The 17,877-nt window shown below is 32.1% G+C and overlaps 1 protein-coding gene across 2 annotated transcripts in view; it reads left to right on the top strand.

Moving 5' to 3' along the window:
• Positions 1 to 17,877, top strand: part of LOC145277630 (uncharacterized) — a 195,434-nt gene that overhangs the window by 119,364 nt on the left and 58,193 nt on the right. For both annotated transcript variants that reach the window (XM_080129188.1, XM_080129189.1), the window contains exons 31-35: positions 925 to 998; positions 6,557 to 6,688; positions 6,895 to 7,011; positions 12,185 to 12,357; positions 15,947 to 16,032. In XM_080129188.1, the coding sequence (XP_079985314.1) occupies positions 925 to 998; positions 6,557 to 6,688; positions 6,895 to 7,011; positions 12,185 to 12,357; positions 15,947 to 16,032 (582 nt within the window). The remainder of the gene's footprint in view (positions 1 to 924; positions 999 to 6,556; positions 6,689 to 6,894; positions 7,012 to 12,184; positions 12,358 to 15,946; positions 16,033 to 17,877) is intronic.

The raw sequence follows: 17,877 nt of genomic DNA on the forward strand, positions 1-17,877 counted from the left end.
TACTCTGTCTTCTCGCATGTTTGTTCATGTTTTTCGTATAAAAGCGGAACTAAAAATCAAAAGCAAAGTGTTGTGTTCTCAGTCTTTCATGCCAGAATGTCCAGAAATGAGTTTGGATCAATGTGGGGAAAACCCGTCATATCAGACAATTGTTATTCATTTGGACACTCCCCTTTTTATGAGGATCTGGTTTTCCCTCAACATTTTGGGGAACAAGCTTAACTGCCTTGCAGGCAAAGTTAAGTGTGTGATGTTTGACATCCTGTATCAATTCATTCACTTCACTCTTTAATTGTTTTATTTCAACCATTCTCACTTCCTCTGCCCTCTTAGAGTCGTGGTAAGATATCACGTTTTCTTTCACTTTTTTCCACCTTCGCTTCAAGGCTTCAGGTTCAAGCCTCCCTGCCTACCTACTAACACTTTTTTTTTTTTTTTTTTTTCCTCCTTCACCTTTCTTTCCTTACAAACACCTGGGCAACACCGGGCACCCCCGCTAGTTAAAAAAAAAAAAAAAATTCAAATTTAAATCATGTAAAATCAGGAGGAAATACAATTTGGTAATAAGGCAAAAATTCATAAAATTTTTGATTGGATTTCTATGTTGAAAGACAACATAAAATCCTATATTTATTGACCGATTATATTGAGAGTAGCCGTTGTTTCTTAAGATGAACTGTTTTTATGCACAGACATACAATATCATACGCATCAAGTTGAAAAACACAAACATTAAAAAAATTAAATTGCTTGTCACTGAAAATAATAATCTAACATGGAATAGAAAAAAAATATTTATGACACCAGAGAAAGAATTGTATATTTTTAAAGAGAAAATATTGAATTTTCTTTGCATCTAAATTTTATTAAAATAACAACAAAAAAATGAATGAATAATGAATTTTTTTTCTTTTATTTCTGCAGCATTTAATTCAACTCCACCAATTATTTGAAGGTTACGTCCCTAAACTGATACCTTTAAACAATCGACAATCAAGGTAAAATCTTTCAGAGAAATTTAATTCCATATTTTTATTTCTTACTTAGCTATGTCTACTTGGAATGCTTGGAGGGGTCTTTATACTTTTATTTTTGTTTTGCTTTTTATTTCTAAACCATGCCATGTAAGGACTTTTTTTTTTTTCATCAAGTTATTTTTTGTAATTAACATTTTACCTTTAACGTAAGTACATACGTGTGCTGCAGTTTCCAAATTATAAATTATTCGATCAGGAAAAAAGAAGATAACCTACTACAAACATTAAATTTATATACAGATACACTAATTTAATGTTTGTAGTATGTTATCACCTTCTCTGCTCCTTTTTTAATAAATAGGATCTTCCGATCACCGAAGACACAATGTAAAAAAATAATAAAAAAAAAATTTTTTTTTTAAATGATGTCGCTTTTGGGCTATACGTGAAACTAAAATATATCTTCTTGGTCTTCTGGCTAGGATCCAAATGTAGTATCTGTTCTATCTACAGATAGTATAATATTGTGGGGTTTTCATTTGCACAGAGTTTCCATACAATGGAAATATGTCACAGACTCCTATAAGGATATTGGAGATAAACAGTAATAACCAGATATATTCTGACACTTCATTAACCAGATTACTTAGATCAATACTTTTACAGTTTTAACAAAAGGGCTACAATAATATTTGGAGGTTTCCATTCACGCTGAACGTCCATAGAATGCCCAGCAGCAATATATTACATATGAAAGATGCCGATGTGGAATTTTCTCAGGTTTCGCTAGTTTATTTTTTTAAATATGTTTTTTTATAACATTTTAGTTGAATAAAATTATATAAAGCAAAAAAAAAAAAAAAAAAAAAAAAAAAAGAATGTATTCTGTTGAAAAGATTGTAATAGAAACTATTAAACAAAAAAATGGCAGTGCACCTGTTTGGCATATCAGGTATGAGTATCACAGAAAGAAAAAGAGGTAACTATGTATGTGGCATTAATTATGATGGCGAATAACTGCTTTAAGAGAGAAAAATTGGAGAGGATAAAATGTTGCGTATTTTATAGCTGAGAGAAAACATTGGGTTTGAGATTTGTTGGTATGAATTACAGATTTGATGAAATGAAGTTCTATCAGTTTTGCTTTCAAGATTACAAAGATGTTCACTTGTTTCTACTTTTCTTGCTAATTTCAAACATGATCTTTTTCTCTAATACAGTCTTTCAAGATTTTGCTTTCATTGATAGTCGTTATACAAGCGATACAAGCAATTAATATTTTAATTACATTTTGAGGAGAGTTACTTTCAAATAGTACAGAATAAATAAGAAATAATAATAAATAAGAAAATCTTTGACTATGAAAATAAAATGGCTGATAATTTAGAGAATTATTATTCACATTTTTTTATTTGAATTCGGCAATTGAACTTCTGGTGCATATCCAGAATTCCAGTCCACCCATATTAAAAAAAAACAAAAATAAGATAAAATCTTTATGTACCCAAATTGATCAAGTAATTTTATCTTTAAATAACAAAAACAAAGGGACATAACTTTACATAATTTAAACTTCATTGTAATGTCTACAAATTCCCATAATTGCTTAAAAATTAGTTTTTATAAAATAAAACTGCTTTATTAATTTACCCGATTTTTGAAATACAATATTTTCTTTCCGTCACAGGTATGTACATCATGCAGACTTTTTTGTATTTTATAGGGAGAGAATTTTAAACAAGTATCAAATTTCTTCATATTTGCATTGTTTTCATCAAAACATTTTCAACTTTTAAAGAAAGACTTGGCTAGAGGGAAGTTAGTTTGAAAATCAATTTTTAAAAGCTAGCATGTAAAACGGGCGTTTAAGTTTAATATTATGATAAGAAGCAGCTTATTTTCTTCATAAAACAAAAGTTTTAATTTTTCCTCTAGTCAGTTTATCTTTGATGTGATCTCTGGAAAGGTATATATACTGTTGTAAGTAGTTGAGCAGTCTTGTTTCTGTTCAAGTAATAAATCTGGTATGTCGCAGTATGGACAGGTATGGTAGTTGAAGTGTAGTTTGTAGTATGAGGCTTGTATATGTTTCAACATCTTTCTCAAATGTCTCTATCAGCCAGTATTTATGTCTTAACCAGCCAATCACAAGGGAGGAAAGACTCAGATGTATTTATGTTCATGAAATCACCTCCCTCTCAGCTAAATTTTTCCATGAAATTTAACTTTAATATCTTTTCTTTTTAGGGTCTAGACAAAGACTGTTTACTTTTTTTCTAAGTTGCTTCTTACTCAAGCCTTGTAGTAGTAACCTTTGACCCACTGGTATTTCTGGCATTTAGTTTGAGGATACCTTCATTAAGGAATTCTGACTTATAGGGACAAGAATTTGAAACGGGTCATAAAGTATTTCCATTGGTATCTCTTCGGTACTTTCCATGACCTCTGTAGTGTGCCTGGGTCTCAACTGCTTCCAATGTCTTTTGAATAAAAATTTGTTTCTTTTCATGTCATATATGACCTGTCCAATTAATTTTGGATACTATTCTTTCTTCCTAGGTATGTGCAAAATGAATGCTGATGCTCAAAATGTATAAACATTTTGACCCCTCCTTTTACTTAAAAATCCACCAAAAATCAGGAAATTAACCAATTTTAATGAAATTTTCAGTATTTATCAAATAATGATTTCAGAATATAATGAACACATTATTTTTATTTGAACCCGAGTGGAAATGTATTATTTTTTTTATAACAAAAAACACTTTTACTAAAGTTATGGTTTTCTGTAGTAAAAAAAAATACAAGAATTTATTTTGTTTTTTTTTTTTTATGAAAATAAAGCATCGTAAGTTATAACAATTAAAAGAAAATAAATAAATTTTTATAGGAACATAAGGAAAAAAGCATGTAAAGTTTGTATTAACGAAATCGATATAACTTGAAAAAAAAATTAATTTCTCGAACTACCGATATTATCATTGAATTAAGCATCAGTTAATATTTTCCCGCAAAAAAAAAATTTAATTGCAAAAATTATTTTATTTTTTTTTACAGTTACATTTTTAACTTAATCTTTATATGTAAGATTCTAATATTTATATTGCACGCAAGAACGTATAATCATCAATGTAAGATAGTTTTCCTATAATCTCGCAAAATAAAGTAAAAAAAATTAAATTGAAAAACAGGAACATACAAAAATAATCAAATTAAAAAATGGAAAGAATTATACAAAAGTTCCATGTTGGTAATTACGGATGCACATTCTTGAAAAGAAAAGGGGGAAAAAATGCTTGATATGCCGGAACATTGTTAAATAATAATAACATTGTCATTAATGTTTTTCCGTATTTCTTTGAATTTCGCCGCCATGCCTTTTTTTTTTTTTTTTTTTTTTTTTTTTGACACAAAACTAATCTTGTTGCTACCATGGCCACATTTTTAGATAATTATTACCCTTTTTAGCAAAAGTTAAGTATATTTGTTGTATTAATTCATTATTTTAAGACTATAACTTAATACTTCACTTGGAAATAATTCCAGAAAACTTATATTTCTCTTGCCAGAAAAATCTAAACACGATCTTTGTCATAATGAATTTTTATGTGAAATGTACGGTATTTTAGATTTGATATAAAATCATTCCATGTATTTTTTTATTTCACATGCTATTTTCTCTTTGAGAAATTAACTTTAAGCTGTAATCTTTTAAACATAATTAAAAAGTAACTGAAAATTTAAAAAATATTATGATGAGCCAGCGTTCAAAACCAGGTCCCGTACCTAAGCCAGTATTAGAATTTCCTCTACCTATCTCTTCCCAAAACATTCATCCAGCCCTAAAGTTTTTGGAAGAAAACTTTGTCCCCCTGGCCTATATACTGCAGTCATCTGGGTTTTTTTTTTCTTATTTGAAGGTGTCTTTGCTGGAATAGGCAACAGCCTATCAAATACAGAGCATATTTTCCTCGCAAACATTTTCTGCTGGCAATAACTGTGATGTATTCAGGTTTGGTGTAATTCTGTAAAATGCCAAAAATTTCTAAATACGTCTTTCATTTGTGTCAGCATCTTATATTCTTCTTCAGAGTTCGTTTGAATGTATTCATAAATTTTACTGCCATTCCATTAGATTTTAGATGGTAAACTGGTTTTGTTAGATGCTCATTTCACAATGATTTGGAGTATTTTTTAACTTCTTTTCCTGTGAATTGTATTTATATTTGTTGCTGTTAGATGTTTGCACTTGACAATTTTTTGGCCACTTTGTGAAACTGTCTACTATGACCAAGTAATATGATCCATTTATGAGCCCTGCATAGTCAATATGTGATCAAGTCCACCGGGCATCTGTCTTTAGCCATGGCTGAATTTTTAGCAGCGGATCCTTTGCTACGATTGGGTATTTTCTAGATTGTCTCACCACTATTACTGTGTCCTGGGCCATCCTAGGCCAATACATGTAACCTCTCATTAACAATTTTATTTGTGAAATCCTCTGATGGCCTGTGTGGAATTACTTGAATATCTCTTCTGCAAAGTAGTTGCCATTATTACTCTGTCTGCTTATAGCAATGTGCAGTCACATATACAAAAAAGTGGCACACTATTTCCCTTTTTATTTTTCTTATTCCACCAGACTTGTTTTGTTTTTCATTTTACCAATGAAATCATTCTCTGCTGCTTTTTTTTCACATGTTCTAGCGTGACCAGTTTTCTAATCATATTGCATAACAGACTCAACAATTCATTTTTGTCTCTTAGTGCCACTATTACAGTTTCTTCAAGTGGATTCGGATATTTAGGTATCAATCTTGGCAACCCATTGGCATGACCTACCTTTTTTGAAGGTACATATTCTATTTTAAGATTATGATTCAATAGAATTACACCCTAACATTGTAGTCGATTTGCTGTGTGCATTGATATACCTTTTTTTCGAACCAAAAATTGTTATCGGCGGTTTTTGCTCTGTTTGCAGAATAAATTCTCTTCCATAAAAATCTGTGAAACTTTTTTACAGCATAAATTATTGCTAAACTGTAATTTAGTTCTGCGGACAGCAATGTTCTCTAGGCATGTTGATCCATTCTTAAATGTGTGAAGCAGTATCTAGACCTTCATTGCTAGCATCTGCCACTACAATTCATGCTTTAACTGTTTATTTTAACCTGAAATCATAAAAATTTGGCAGTTATCTCATAATATGTATAGCAATAACATACTGAATTTTCAAAAGTCACTGACAATTTTAAATGCCTGTACGGAAAAAAGTCTGGAAACTTATTGAAGGCATCTTGTATATCGTTTTAAGTATCTGGCTTCAGTTTAAGTAATTAATCTAGTATGTTGCAGTATGGACAAGTATCATGGTCTAAGCAGAATTCTTAGCTTGAGGCTTGCATACCTTTCGACATCTTTCCTAAATGTCTCTACCTCTCGGTATTTATGACTTAACCAGCCAATCACAATATTGCAATAGGAAAGATCCAGATGTACTTACATTCATTACATCCATCTTCAATAATTTTAACATTTTTGTTTATTTCTTATTCTTTTTTTATTTTTTTACCTAGCTGTTCCAGTTGGGAATTTCTCCTTGAAAATGAAACTTTACAAACTCCTGCTGATGATTATGAAAATGTGGTCATTTCATATATTTTTAATCCTGAACATTTTTACGTTCAGAAAATGGACATGAAAATCTGGTGAGCTTTTCATTTGCATTTTCATATCACAATTAAAGTTTGATTGAAAAAAAATAATTTCAAAAAGTCATATTGTTCATTTATTGCTTCTTTAATAACAAATTCATGTCTGGCCATTTTAATTTGTGTTTAAATTTAATTTTTATTTAATCTCTAAAAGATTAAATTGTTTTTGTTTTTTTTTGTTTTTTTCATTTTCTGTTTAGTTTTAATGATTTAATGAATAAAATTGAAGAGAAAATGAAGGTCGAAACAGAACCGCAACAAAAACGAGACTGGTGTGTAGGAATGCATTGCTTGAGCAAATCATTGCTTGATTCCAGGTAAAAAAAAAAAAAAATCTGATTTTGAATTTTTAAGCTCTTTTACATTCCTAGCTTACTATAAAAATCAACATGAAAAAGTATTTAGCACAGACCTTTGGATTTGGTGAAGTGCGATTCTGTTCAACCCCAAGGTTTTCAAAATGACAGAGGTCAGCTGCTTTTCTGTTACTCATAACATTTGATTTTCCTATTTAAAAATACAACTATTTGATTATTTTACACGATTTTTGGAATATGATATTTTTGTTTTATCATGTGTACGAACATACTGATTTTTTATTTATTTTTGTTTTTTAATATATGGGGAATTCAAGTCTTCATTTAAACTTTGTCTTTTAATGAATAATTTCTGATACAACATTGTTTAATTGTTTTGTTATTCTATGTAATGTAATAAAGTATTTAATATCATTTCGACTTCACTACTTGGATCATACAAGTTTGATTTTATTTTATCACCAGAACTTGTTCCTATTGTCTCAGTTTAGTTTTTTTACATTTTCTCTTACCCTCCTCAATTGTATTATACTGATCCTATTTGTTCTTGACACAAAGTCTTTTTTTTTTTTTCTATGGCCCCTGTATTATGTATTTATTGGTCATTCTTGACACTGAGTCTTCTGAAATGCCACTCTGGTTTTCTGTCTGTTGTTTAGGCTTTGTTGGAGAATGATGGTAGCCACAATAAAAATATAACTAGTTCAAGGGCCGACTTTTTGTCGGCCAGCCTAGTAGCTCCTTCCTTCTTCTCTTGAAGGGCTTTTCTTTTTAGTTATCCTGTTTGGAATCCATGAGATCAAATGTTAATAGTGGGGTCTTTTTCAGGTTTTATTTATCTATGTTTATCATGTTTTTATTTATTTTATCATGCCTTCTACAGATCTACACAACAAGCACCTTACTATTTATTCATAGTAACATCAGAGGTCTCAGGTCAAACTTTCATGATGTTCAATCCTTTCTTTTGCACAAATATCCTCACATTCTTGCTCTTTGTGAGACAAATTTAGATTCTATTATTGATAGCAACGAACTACATGTCAAGGGTTATATTCCTCTTGTCTGTTTAGATTCTTTCACGCATTTGCAATGTCTTGCTATTTTTCTTCGCAAAGATCTCCCCGTTTACAGGTTCCCAGTTTTGAATCTCATGGATGTCCTTTTATCTGTTTAAGGTTGTCTTTGCTGCACTCCACTTCCTATTCTTCTTATATTGTTCCTCTTATGACAATGATATTATATCCAACAGTATTGATAATGCATTACAACTCCATCCATCAAGCCCTTTGTCTTCAGTAACATTAATACTCACCATTCTGGTTGGCTTTCTCACTCGAATTACACAGATCTTGCTGGTGAAATCAGTCTTAACTTTACTCTCTCTCTCTCATTACTTGTCCCAAATTGCCACCTTCTCTACACATTTTCCTGATAATGACTTTCATCAACTATCTTTACTTGATCTTTTTCTCATTTCTGTTCTTGAATCTTGTTCTATTTCCTCTTCTCCTCCATTGGATTCTTCTGATCATGCTGTTGTTGATATCGAGATTGATTTTTCTGTCAAGTTTTCAACTGATTGTCTCTTCCATAAGAAGATGTTTAACTACAGAAGAGCTGATCGAGATGGGCTTCGCAGCTTCCTAGGTGACATTCCATGGGGTCCCATTTTTGATATGTTCCTGAATGCTGCTGCTTAGAAGATTACTGACTGGCTTCTTATTGGAATTGACACCTTCATTCCTCATCGTTAGTTTCAAACCAAATTTCATTCTCCTCCCTGTTTGTGCCACTGCCATTGCCGATCATAATTATTACTGTCATATTTGGGCCGGTGCATCGGCTACTAGTCTCTCGCTCCTTGACAGGGTTCAAAAGAGAGTCGCAAATCTGATAGGCCCTAAACTGGCATCAAAACTTCAGCCTCTGTCCCATCGTCGAAACGTTGCATCCCTCTGCCTGTTCTACAAGTATTATAATGGTGAATGCTCTGAAGAACTGCAAGCACTTGTGCCCCCACGACGTGAACACCCTCGACAGACCCGACAAGCTACAAAATCCCACCCCCACACTGTAGAGATCCCTAGATGTAAAAGATCTTTCTACTCCAGTAGTTTCTTCCCCAGAACTGCTAGACTTTGGAATTCCATTCCAGGTCACTGCTTCCCCAACTGTACTGACATGCATAAGTTCAAGTGCAACGTGAACCAACATCTCGCTGCCCTAATCCCTACATAGTACCCCAGTAGATGTTCCCCTGATAGTAGCCCCCTACATTAAAGTGGCAATGTGCCTTGTTTGGGGTGAAAATGTAATAAAAAAAAAAAAAAAAAAAAACTTCAATCAATATTATCGGGATGGTTCTGAGGCTTCTAGACAATCCTACGGAAAAGCTAGCAGTGCATGCAAGAGAGCAATTTCGAAGGCTAAGTCTAGCTCAAAGGATTTATAACTCTGTCATCTCTAAAGATCAGCTCTCTTAATTTTGGGGGAATTTATAATAGTGTTATGTATGCTATTCCCCTCTTCTTAATGATCTTCAGGTCGTCATTTCATTTTCTAAGGATAAGGCTGATTTGTTTGCTCATCTTTTTTCTGACACTTCTTTTATCAATGATTCTGGTGGTGTTCTTCCAGATTTTCTTTCAAAAACTGATCAAACTCTTGATGCTGTAATGATCACTCCAAAGATGTTTGCTAGAATTCATGCTGGTCTTGACCAATCTAAGGCTCCAATCTTGATTTGATTCCTTTTGTTCTCAAATGTTGTATGCCCGAACTTTCTTCTATCCTCTAGAAATTATTCAATCTCTGTTTATTTCAGTCTTGCTTCTCTTATTGTTGGAAGGAGTTCTCTGTTGTCCTTATCTTTAAAAATGCTGATTGAACTAAATATCGCCCTGTTAGTCTTCTCTCTGTTCCTATCAAAGTTTCTGAGAGGTTGGTCAACAGCAGGCTTGTTCATTTTCTAAAAAGTCTGGGCCTCTTTAGTGATATGCAGTATGGCTTTCATGGTTTTAGTTGAACAGCTGATCTATTAACTATTTTAACTGAATGATCTATCAGTTCATGGATAATTCAAGCGAGGGTAGGGTCATTGCACTTGACATTTCAAAAGCGTTTGACATTGTGGCCTCCTGATCTTCTACATAAACTTCAAGGTTATGGTATTGATGGTAAAGTTCTTGATATTGGGTCTTTTTTTCTGATCGAAGCTTGTGAGTAACTCTTGATGGAGTATCTTTTCCTATCAATGTTAGTGTTCCTCAGAGCTCTTTTCTAGGTGCACTGTATGTTCAAAATAATCTGTTTCTTCTCTATATAAATGACCTTCCAGAGAATATTATTAATGCTGATGACCAAACTCTCTATTCTGGTGTTGATTCTAGCCCATCTTTCTCAGATCAGTTGAAATATGCAGTGTATCTAGAAGTTGATTTTGGTTCTGTTATGGATTGGGGTAAGAAATGGCTTGCTTCATTTAATCATGTTAAGACTCAGCTATTATCTTTCAATCGTAGGTGTGTCCCTTTTCTTCCTGAGATTCTTATGGATGGCTCTGCTCTCAATGAAAGATTGACCCTAAAACTTTTTAGTATTTCTTTCTCATCAAATCTTTTTTCAAGTCCATATATTAAATCCATTGCTCTTTCTGCTCGTAAAATCAGTTGTCTCTATCGCTCTAAACACTTTTTCACACCTGAAGCTATTCTCTGTCTCTACAAATCTACTATCGGACCATATATGGAGTACTGTTGTTATATTTTAGGTTGGTGAACCTGTGTCCCATTTGAATTAAAAATTAGTAACAAAATACAGTACAGTATATAATACACATGTGTATAATCAAATAACATTATAAATAACACTGTAAGGCAGAGCAATGGAATACTGCTGCCATATCTGGGTAGGAGCTGCTAATAACAACCTATCCTGCCTTGACAGAGTACAAAATAGACTTCGTGGCTTAGTGGGGGATGCCCTTTTCTCTTCCCTGCAACTTCTCTCCCACAGAAGAGATGTTGCAAGTCTGTCTTTGTTTTATCGTTATTTCCATGGCAAGCGCTCGTCTGAGCTCCAATCTCTGGTCCCCCCTCGCCAATCTTTCACGATAAACACCCATCTATCTGAAACCACTGTTAATAATTTTCCCTACTCTTTATCTGTGCCTAAATCAAAATGTAGATTCCATGAACAAGGCTTCTTTCTTAGAAGTGCACGCCTGTGGAACTCTCTTCCGTTTGCCTGTTTCCCACCTGACTACAACTTGAATGTCTTCAAGTCCAACATAAACAAATTCCTGATGAACCGCCCCCTTAAGTAAGACACTTAATCTCTAATACTAACGATTACTACGATACTATCCCATTGATTACTGTAGACGCAATAACCCTTATCCCCGAGTGGTCTCCGGGCCTTGATAAGTGGTGACCACTATGTTTAAAAAAAAAAAAAAAAAAAAAAAATACAAATTATAACAGTTGCTTTTAATATTTACCAGGTGTAATACAATCTATTATTTGATTACACAGCATAATCAATCTGACACACCGGTTCTCATTAGATCACCAAATTTAAGCAACATTGAGCCTGGTCAGTATCGGATGGGTGACTATTTGGGAATATCAGGTAATGTATATAGGAGGGTGTCGACACCTCTCTGCAAAGAACTAACATTGTCATTTCCTCTAACTGGGACATGCATGCGATTGGGAATCACTTGTGAATTTGATATTCCCATGAAACTTGCTCCTTTGGAGGAAGTCTGTTCAACCCACTTAGAGTGAGTGCCACTTCAGTATCATCTGATTTTGTTCTATGGAGTCCAATGTAGGAAATATCGACACACGACAGAAACTCTGTTTTGTGGCTGGGATATTTCCTAATGTTAACAGAGATCAGTTTTTAAGTTAAACTCAAAGCTAGAATTTCAAACTTTTGATAAATTGTTGCTGCGCAATCTTCCTATCCTCTTAATAAGATTTGTGTTATCCCAAGAATATATCAAAGAAGGAAAATTGGTCATGTCTCTATCCTTCCAATGAAAAAGAAAGTTGTTTTAACATAACACAGCCTTACTACGTGTGTCCCTCCTCCCCAACTGACACGCATAAACTTACTCCCAATTTGGTTATTCACAAAATGCTAATCATGTTGTTTTGCCTTCCAGATGGTACCGAGTGATTATTTTAACTCTGACGGATTTCAATGCTGTTGTCCATTTTGTGGATTATGGAAACATTGAAGAAGTTCCTATCGATGAACTGCGGACTATTCCAAGAGAACTAATGTACTTGCCTTCCCAGGCCATTGAATGTAAACTGGCCCATATCAAGCCTTTCGGTAAGGAGACTGTAATAGACACCTTTTTTTTTTATTATTACTTTTATTATCTTTTTCGTTATAATATAAATATTATGGTTTAAGAATTAATGATAAAAAGAAAACAAGATTATTTTGAACATACAGTAGAACCTCAGAATACAGAATTAAAAATTAGTTACAAAATACAGTACAGTATATAATACACAAGTATATAACCAAATAACATTATAAATAGCACCGTAAGGCAGAGCAAACACCGTAACTTAAAAAAAAAAAAAAAAAAAAAACGTATCCTAGGGCCACTGTATCCCAAGGTTCTGCTATAATTGTTTTGCGTTTTGATTCTTCATGCTCTCACGTTGTATTCAATTATGACGGATGATGAGACAGCATCACAGTGCACTTATGACAACGAATAATGAAAAAATTTCATATCTCAACTAAAAATTATTATCTGAAAATGTGCTTGTTTTAATCCTCATTTAATTCACATAATTAATAAAAAAAAAAAAAACACCTAAAAAAATATATTTAGGTCTTGGACTGAATTTTGTTATTTTACCATTTTTAGCAATATCTGTTTTGACGATAACTAAGCCAAGAAGTCATCATCATCATATCCTATGAATTTGAAGATTCTATTATTGGCATTGGTTTCTCCGATATTTTTTTAGTCAGAATTCTTTCTAGAAAGACATTGAGTACTTACGGAAGGAACCATGTGAAGATTGCCAACATCTTAAGTGAAAACGATATTTTGGGAACTGAATTTGAAATTGGAGGTCATCACTCCGTGTCATTAACACTTGACCATCGTCACCTCCCAGCCACAAAGTAACTGAGAGAGATTAAGTATTTGTTAGAATTGTCATTTAATTCTACACAGATGAAAAAAAGCAGTTTTTTCTCAAAAACTTAATTTTGTAAATATTTTGCAAAAAAAATGGTATTTTTCCTTGAAATTTAGCTTTTGTAGGCATTGATGGATTTCATCAGAAATTTTAAAACCTTTTGTCCAATCTTTGCAAATGTTGATCTAATATTCTAAAATGACTAGATATCTAATCTTTAAGAATGATTGATTTTAAGGTTGCAACTCCTTGCAAAATAAAGTATGAACCTGATGAAAGCTTGACCATTATTTCTGTACAAAATCTGAAATATGTAGGATTTTGGTCCCCCCGATTTATCGGAGAGGGACTTAAGTTTTCAGTGGCGTGCATCCGTTATTCCGGACAATTGCCAGAAACCGTCCATTATTTTTTCCTGGAATTTTGCCACAAATTGTATTTCATTAAATAGATGAGTGCAGTAAAAAAAAATTTTTTTGCAAAAATTCCTGTTGCGTTCCCAGGGGCTCAAGAGGTAAAAAAAATGCCACAAAATGGCATTTTTGCGTTTGATCCACCCATTAGATTTTCCTGGAACTTGGTCAAAATGTGGAGGCCATTGCTCTTAATATGAATTCAGTATGGGTAACCCTGGCAAAATTTTGGTTTGCATCTTTCTGGGACATTTAGGACTAAAATAACACGCCTTTTTGGGGCTCTTTTTTCATATTATTCGAAAACTTGATATGTATCTCTATATAGTGGTTTTCCATGGTGTTGAATTCAAATATACATGTCCTTAAGGTGTGAAACTGCACCATTTGTCCATTTTCACTAGGATTCAGCATTTTCAGGAGCTCAAAAGGGGTCACAAATGTCCCCAAATTGCAAAAAATGACACTTTTGCACCATCCATTAGATTTTTCTGATACTTGGCGAAAATGTGAAGGCAATGTTGGACCTTCACATTCTCACATTCATCATTTCTTTACTATTTGTTGTGGCATCATCTCACGTGCAGCATCAGAGGGAGACCACACATACACGGCTTGTTTTTATAGCTAGAGCATTTTTATCATTTGGAAATTAAATTTTTGTCTCTATACTTGGAAAAATGTTTAAAATTATATATGCGTTTGCATATATATATACATATACATACACACACACTAGTATGGGTGCCCGGCATTGCCTGGGTGTTTGGAGGTGTGTGTTGAGCAAAAAAAAATTTTTTAAATTAAAAGAAAAAAAAAAAGTGGTAGTAGGAAGGCAGGAAACCATACCGTGAAGGAGGAAAAGAACAGAAAAAAAAATGTGACGTCTTTGCTGTTATAACCACCACCAAACCGGAAGTGGCGTAGGTTTAAATTAAGGCTAGACAATCGAAAAGAGGGGAGGACTTTCGAAAATATCGGCGAAAAAAGCGACCCCCTCCCTGTAGAAAAGTGCCCAGTTGACGGTGAAAAAATTAATGTTTTTAGCCAATTTTTCGCTATTTGTCGTCTGAAGGGTCGAGCTTCAAAACGATACTGATCTTGTGAAAATCCGTCGCCTCTGTCGAAGGTGTTAGGCAGACATGCAAACATACATACATACATTTATATATTGGTAGCTCAAATTTTCGACCCAAACTGATTAAAAAGCTTGCCCTATCTCTGAATACCCTTTATGTAAAATTTCAAATGTTTAGACCAGAAATTCTCTGAGTAATTTGGTAGACCACAGAGGTCAATTTTTTTTTTTAACTTTGACCCTTATTATGACCCCTTAACATTTATTGTTTGGGGCTCAAATCAAGTTATTAAGTTAGATCCATGTCCAAGGAACCTATATCTAAAATTTCAAGTGTTTAGACCCAAAATTGTCAAAGGAGTTTAGTAGAGTTCTCAAAGGTCAAATCGTTATACTTTGACTCCTTAACAGCTAAATTTCTGGCCGAAAACAGATTACAAAGATTTTCCCAAATTTCCATACCCTGTATATCAAATTTTGAGTCTGTAGACTTAAAATTGACAGAGTTATTGTGTAGGGAAATGTACACAGACACTTTCACTTTTCTATGTGTGTGTATGTATATATATATATATATATATTATTATTACTATAATTATTTTTAATACCTACATCCTTTTGGGAATCATCAGTGCATGGAGTTATGATTTTATATATATATATATATATATATATATATATACACACACACATAGGGTGGTGCAGAAGTTTTTTTAACATTTTAAAATGAAAAAAAATTTTCAGTAGTTACAAATTTTTCGTACATAAATCAAAATAAAATTCCATCTCTAAACTATGTAATAAAAAAAGAAGAAATAAAATACATTCATGTACTAAAAAGATATTTTATTTGAAAATGGTAAAGTGACATTTTCACTTCTCTGTGTATGTATGTATGTATGTATGTATGTATGTATATATATATATATATACACACACATACACAGATTTTGTTTGAAAAAAATGCAAACTGTTGCTAAATTTCAGAAGAACAATAGCCTTAGACAATCTATCTAGATTGGCTTCTAACTTTCAAAAAGTCAATTTTTCCTACCTCTGAGCACTCTATGGTCAGCAACTGACCACATATTTTAGTCACAATAAAATCATGCAAATATTTCAACGAAATAAAAAAAAAAAAGATGTTAATCATGAACATTAGAAGATAAATTTACAAATTAAAAAAAATTAATGGGTACAAAACCATTATATTATTGGCTCAGCCATTTGTGCATTGATAAAATCTGATTTTATTTTGATTACAGAAGATCAATGGTCAGCAAAATCTAGTGATATGATGTACTACATGACACAGACTGTCGATAATGTTTACAAAACACTTGCTCTTCATGTAAGTAATTTTTAGTAACAACTGTTTTTTTTTTTTAATTTATTGATTTATCAGAGGCAAAAAAAACTGCTTCCACTTTCTTTTTCATCATGATTGTTTTTGATCATTATCAGAATTCAATCGTAAAAGTATTTTAACTTTTTATTATACCAAATTTACATAAATGCACCAATCATCAGGTTTGATGGAGAAAGAATGTTAGATTCTTGATGGTTCATGAGGTTCATTATTTTTTATTTTTTTTAATTTCCTTATCAGTTTGTTCAAGCTGTGGATGGGGCATCCTACTGGATGTCAAACATTCACCTGCTATCTCATATATTTTAACTGAGAGATCTTAAGATTCTGTCCTTTTCATGAAAAGAGGAAAAAAAATATTATTTAATAGAAAATTTTTTGATGGTGATGCTAAGTCCAAATCTTCGATATATTGGTGGCATTATTATTTAAAATTATTGCACTGGTTTCCTCATGTTCATTGTTAGCAGAATGTTTCAGACTCCAACCGTTTTCAGAGGGTCTAACTCTGATACTGTCAAATTATAACCAATCTTTTTCTTAGAACTCTGAGGTTTCTCTGTTCACATTCCATTCTCTAGGTCTAATGGCATTTTTAGTTATAGTCAGCTAACGTACTTTATAACTTCTGGCATGGCTGCTACTGGAAGCGGTGACAAGACAAATCAGTTCCTTCGTTTTTGTTTTTTTTTCTCTCATGCCTATATCTCCCCTGTACATGTACTCCTTTTTTATGTTTTTCCAATAGTTTTTTTTTTTTCTAACTTAATAATCATTGAAAAGTTTATCGGTCTTATTTTAATTAAAAATTATTGAAATTAATTTTTTTCTTTAGGAATCATTGAAAACACTTTTTAAGATCTTTTTAAACAATTTTGGAAATATGTATTGAATACGTATTTTTATGATGTTTAAAATTTTATTTTGATTTCAATAATTTCATTTGTTATTTTGATTTCAATTTTTATACTTTCATAAACATATATTTATTATATAAATTCAAATAAAAAATTTATTTTTAAAATCTAAAAAAAAGTGTTTTTATAATTTTTTAAACATATTTCTTATAAAATTCCAAATAAAATAACTTATTTTTAAATTTTCTTATTAAACGTGCAAATAAAGACTAATTGTGCTATTTTTATCTTTTTATGATTTTGTTAACGTTTATTGTATACTTTTCAATAATGTCCTTTTTTATATTTTATTTCAATAAATTGCTTCACAATAGAAATACTGAAGAACAATAAAAGTGAAGGAACCGATTTGCCTTGTCACTGCTTCTGGTAGCAACCACACCAGAAGTTAAGAAGTATGTTAGCTGACTATAACCCGTTTTTACAGTTACTTTCAGTTAAATCATTCTACTGCCTTTTTTTTTTATTTATTTAAATTTTTTTTTATTTGCTCATGAGTCACTCAAGGATACAGATTAATGAGATCGATAGATTGTCAGTTGAATGATGAAGAATATTATGAGAGTTGAAAATACGGAATGAAATAAATAAAATTTGATTACTTGTAAGGATGGTTTATGATGAATATTTATTGAAATTGAATTTGAGATATGACTACACAGAAGCAATACTATGGTAACGTATTTCACAGATGGAAAGTTCTTGGAAAGAAACTCTGTTCACGGAAATTTGTTTGATGTTAGGCATATGGAGAAAAAGTTTTTTTGTAGTTGTGATAGAAAGATAAGTTTTTGCTATGAATGTCTTACAAAGATTGAAGCTCAAGTTTGTCTGTCTCCATATTTTCAAACTCTATCTCCTCCGAAACTGAAAGTTGCAGAGCAGGGCTGGGAGCCTGAAATGATTGGAT

This window comes from Euprymna scolopes, chromosome 6 (genome assembly GCF_053919585.1).
Source record: "Euprymna scolopes isolate OS-2025 chromosome 6, ASM5391958v1, whole genome shotgun sequence".
NCBI lineage: Eukaryota > Metazoa > Mollusca > Cephalopoda > Sepiida > Sepiolidae > Euprymna > Euprymna scolopes.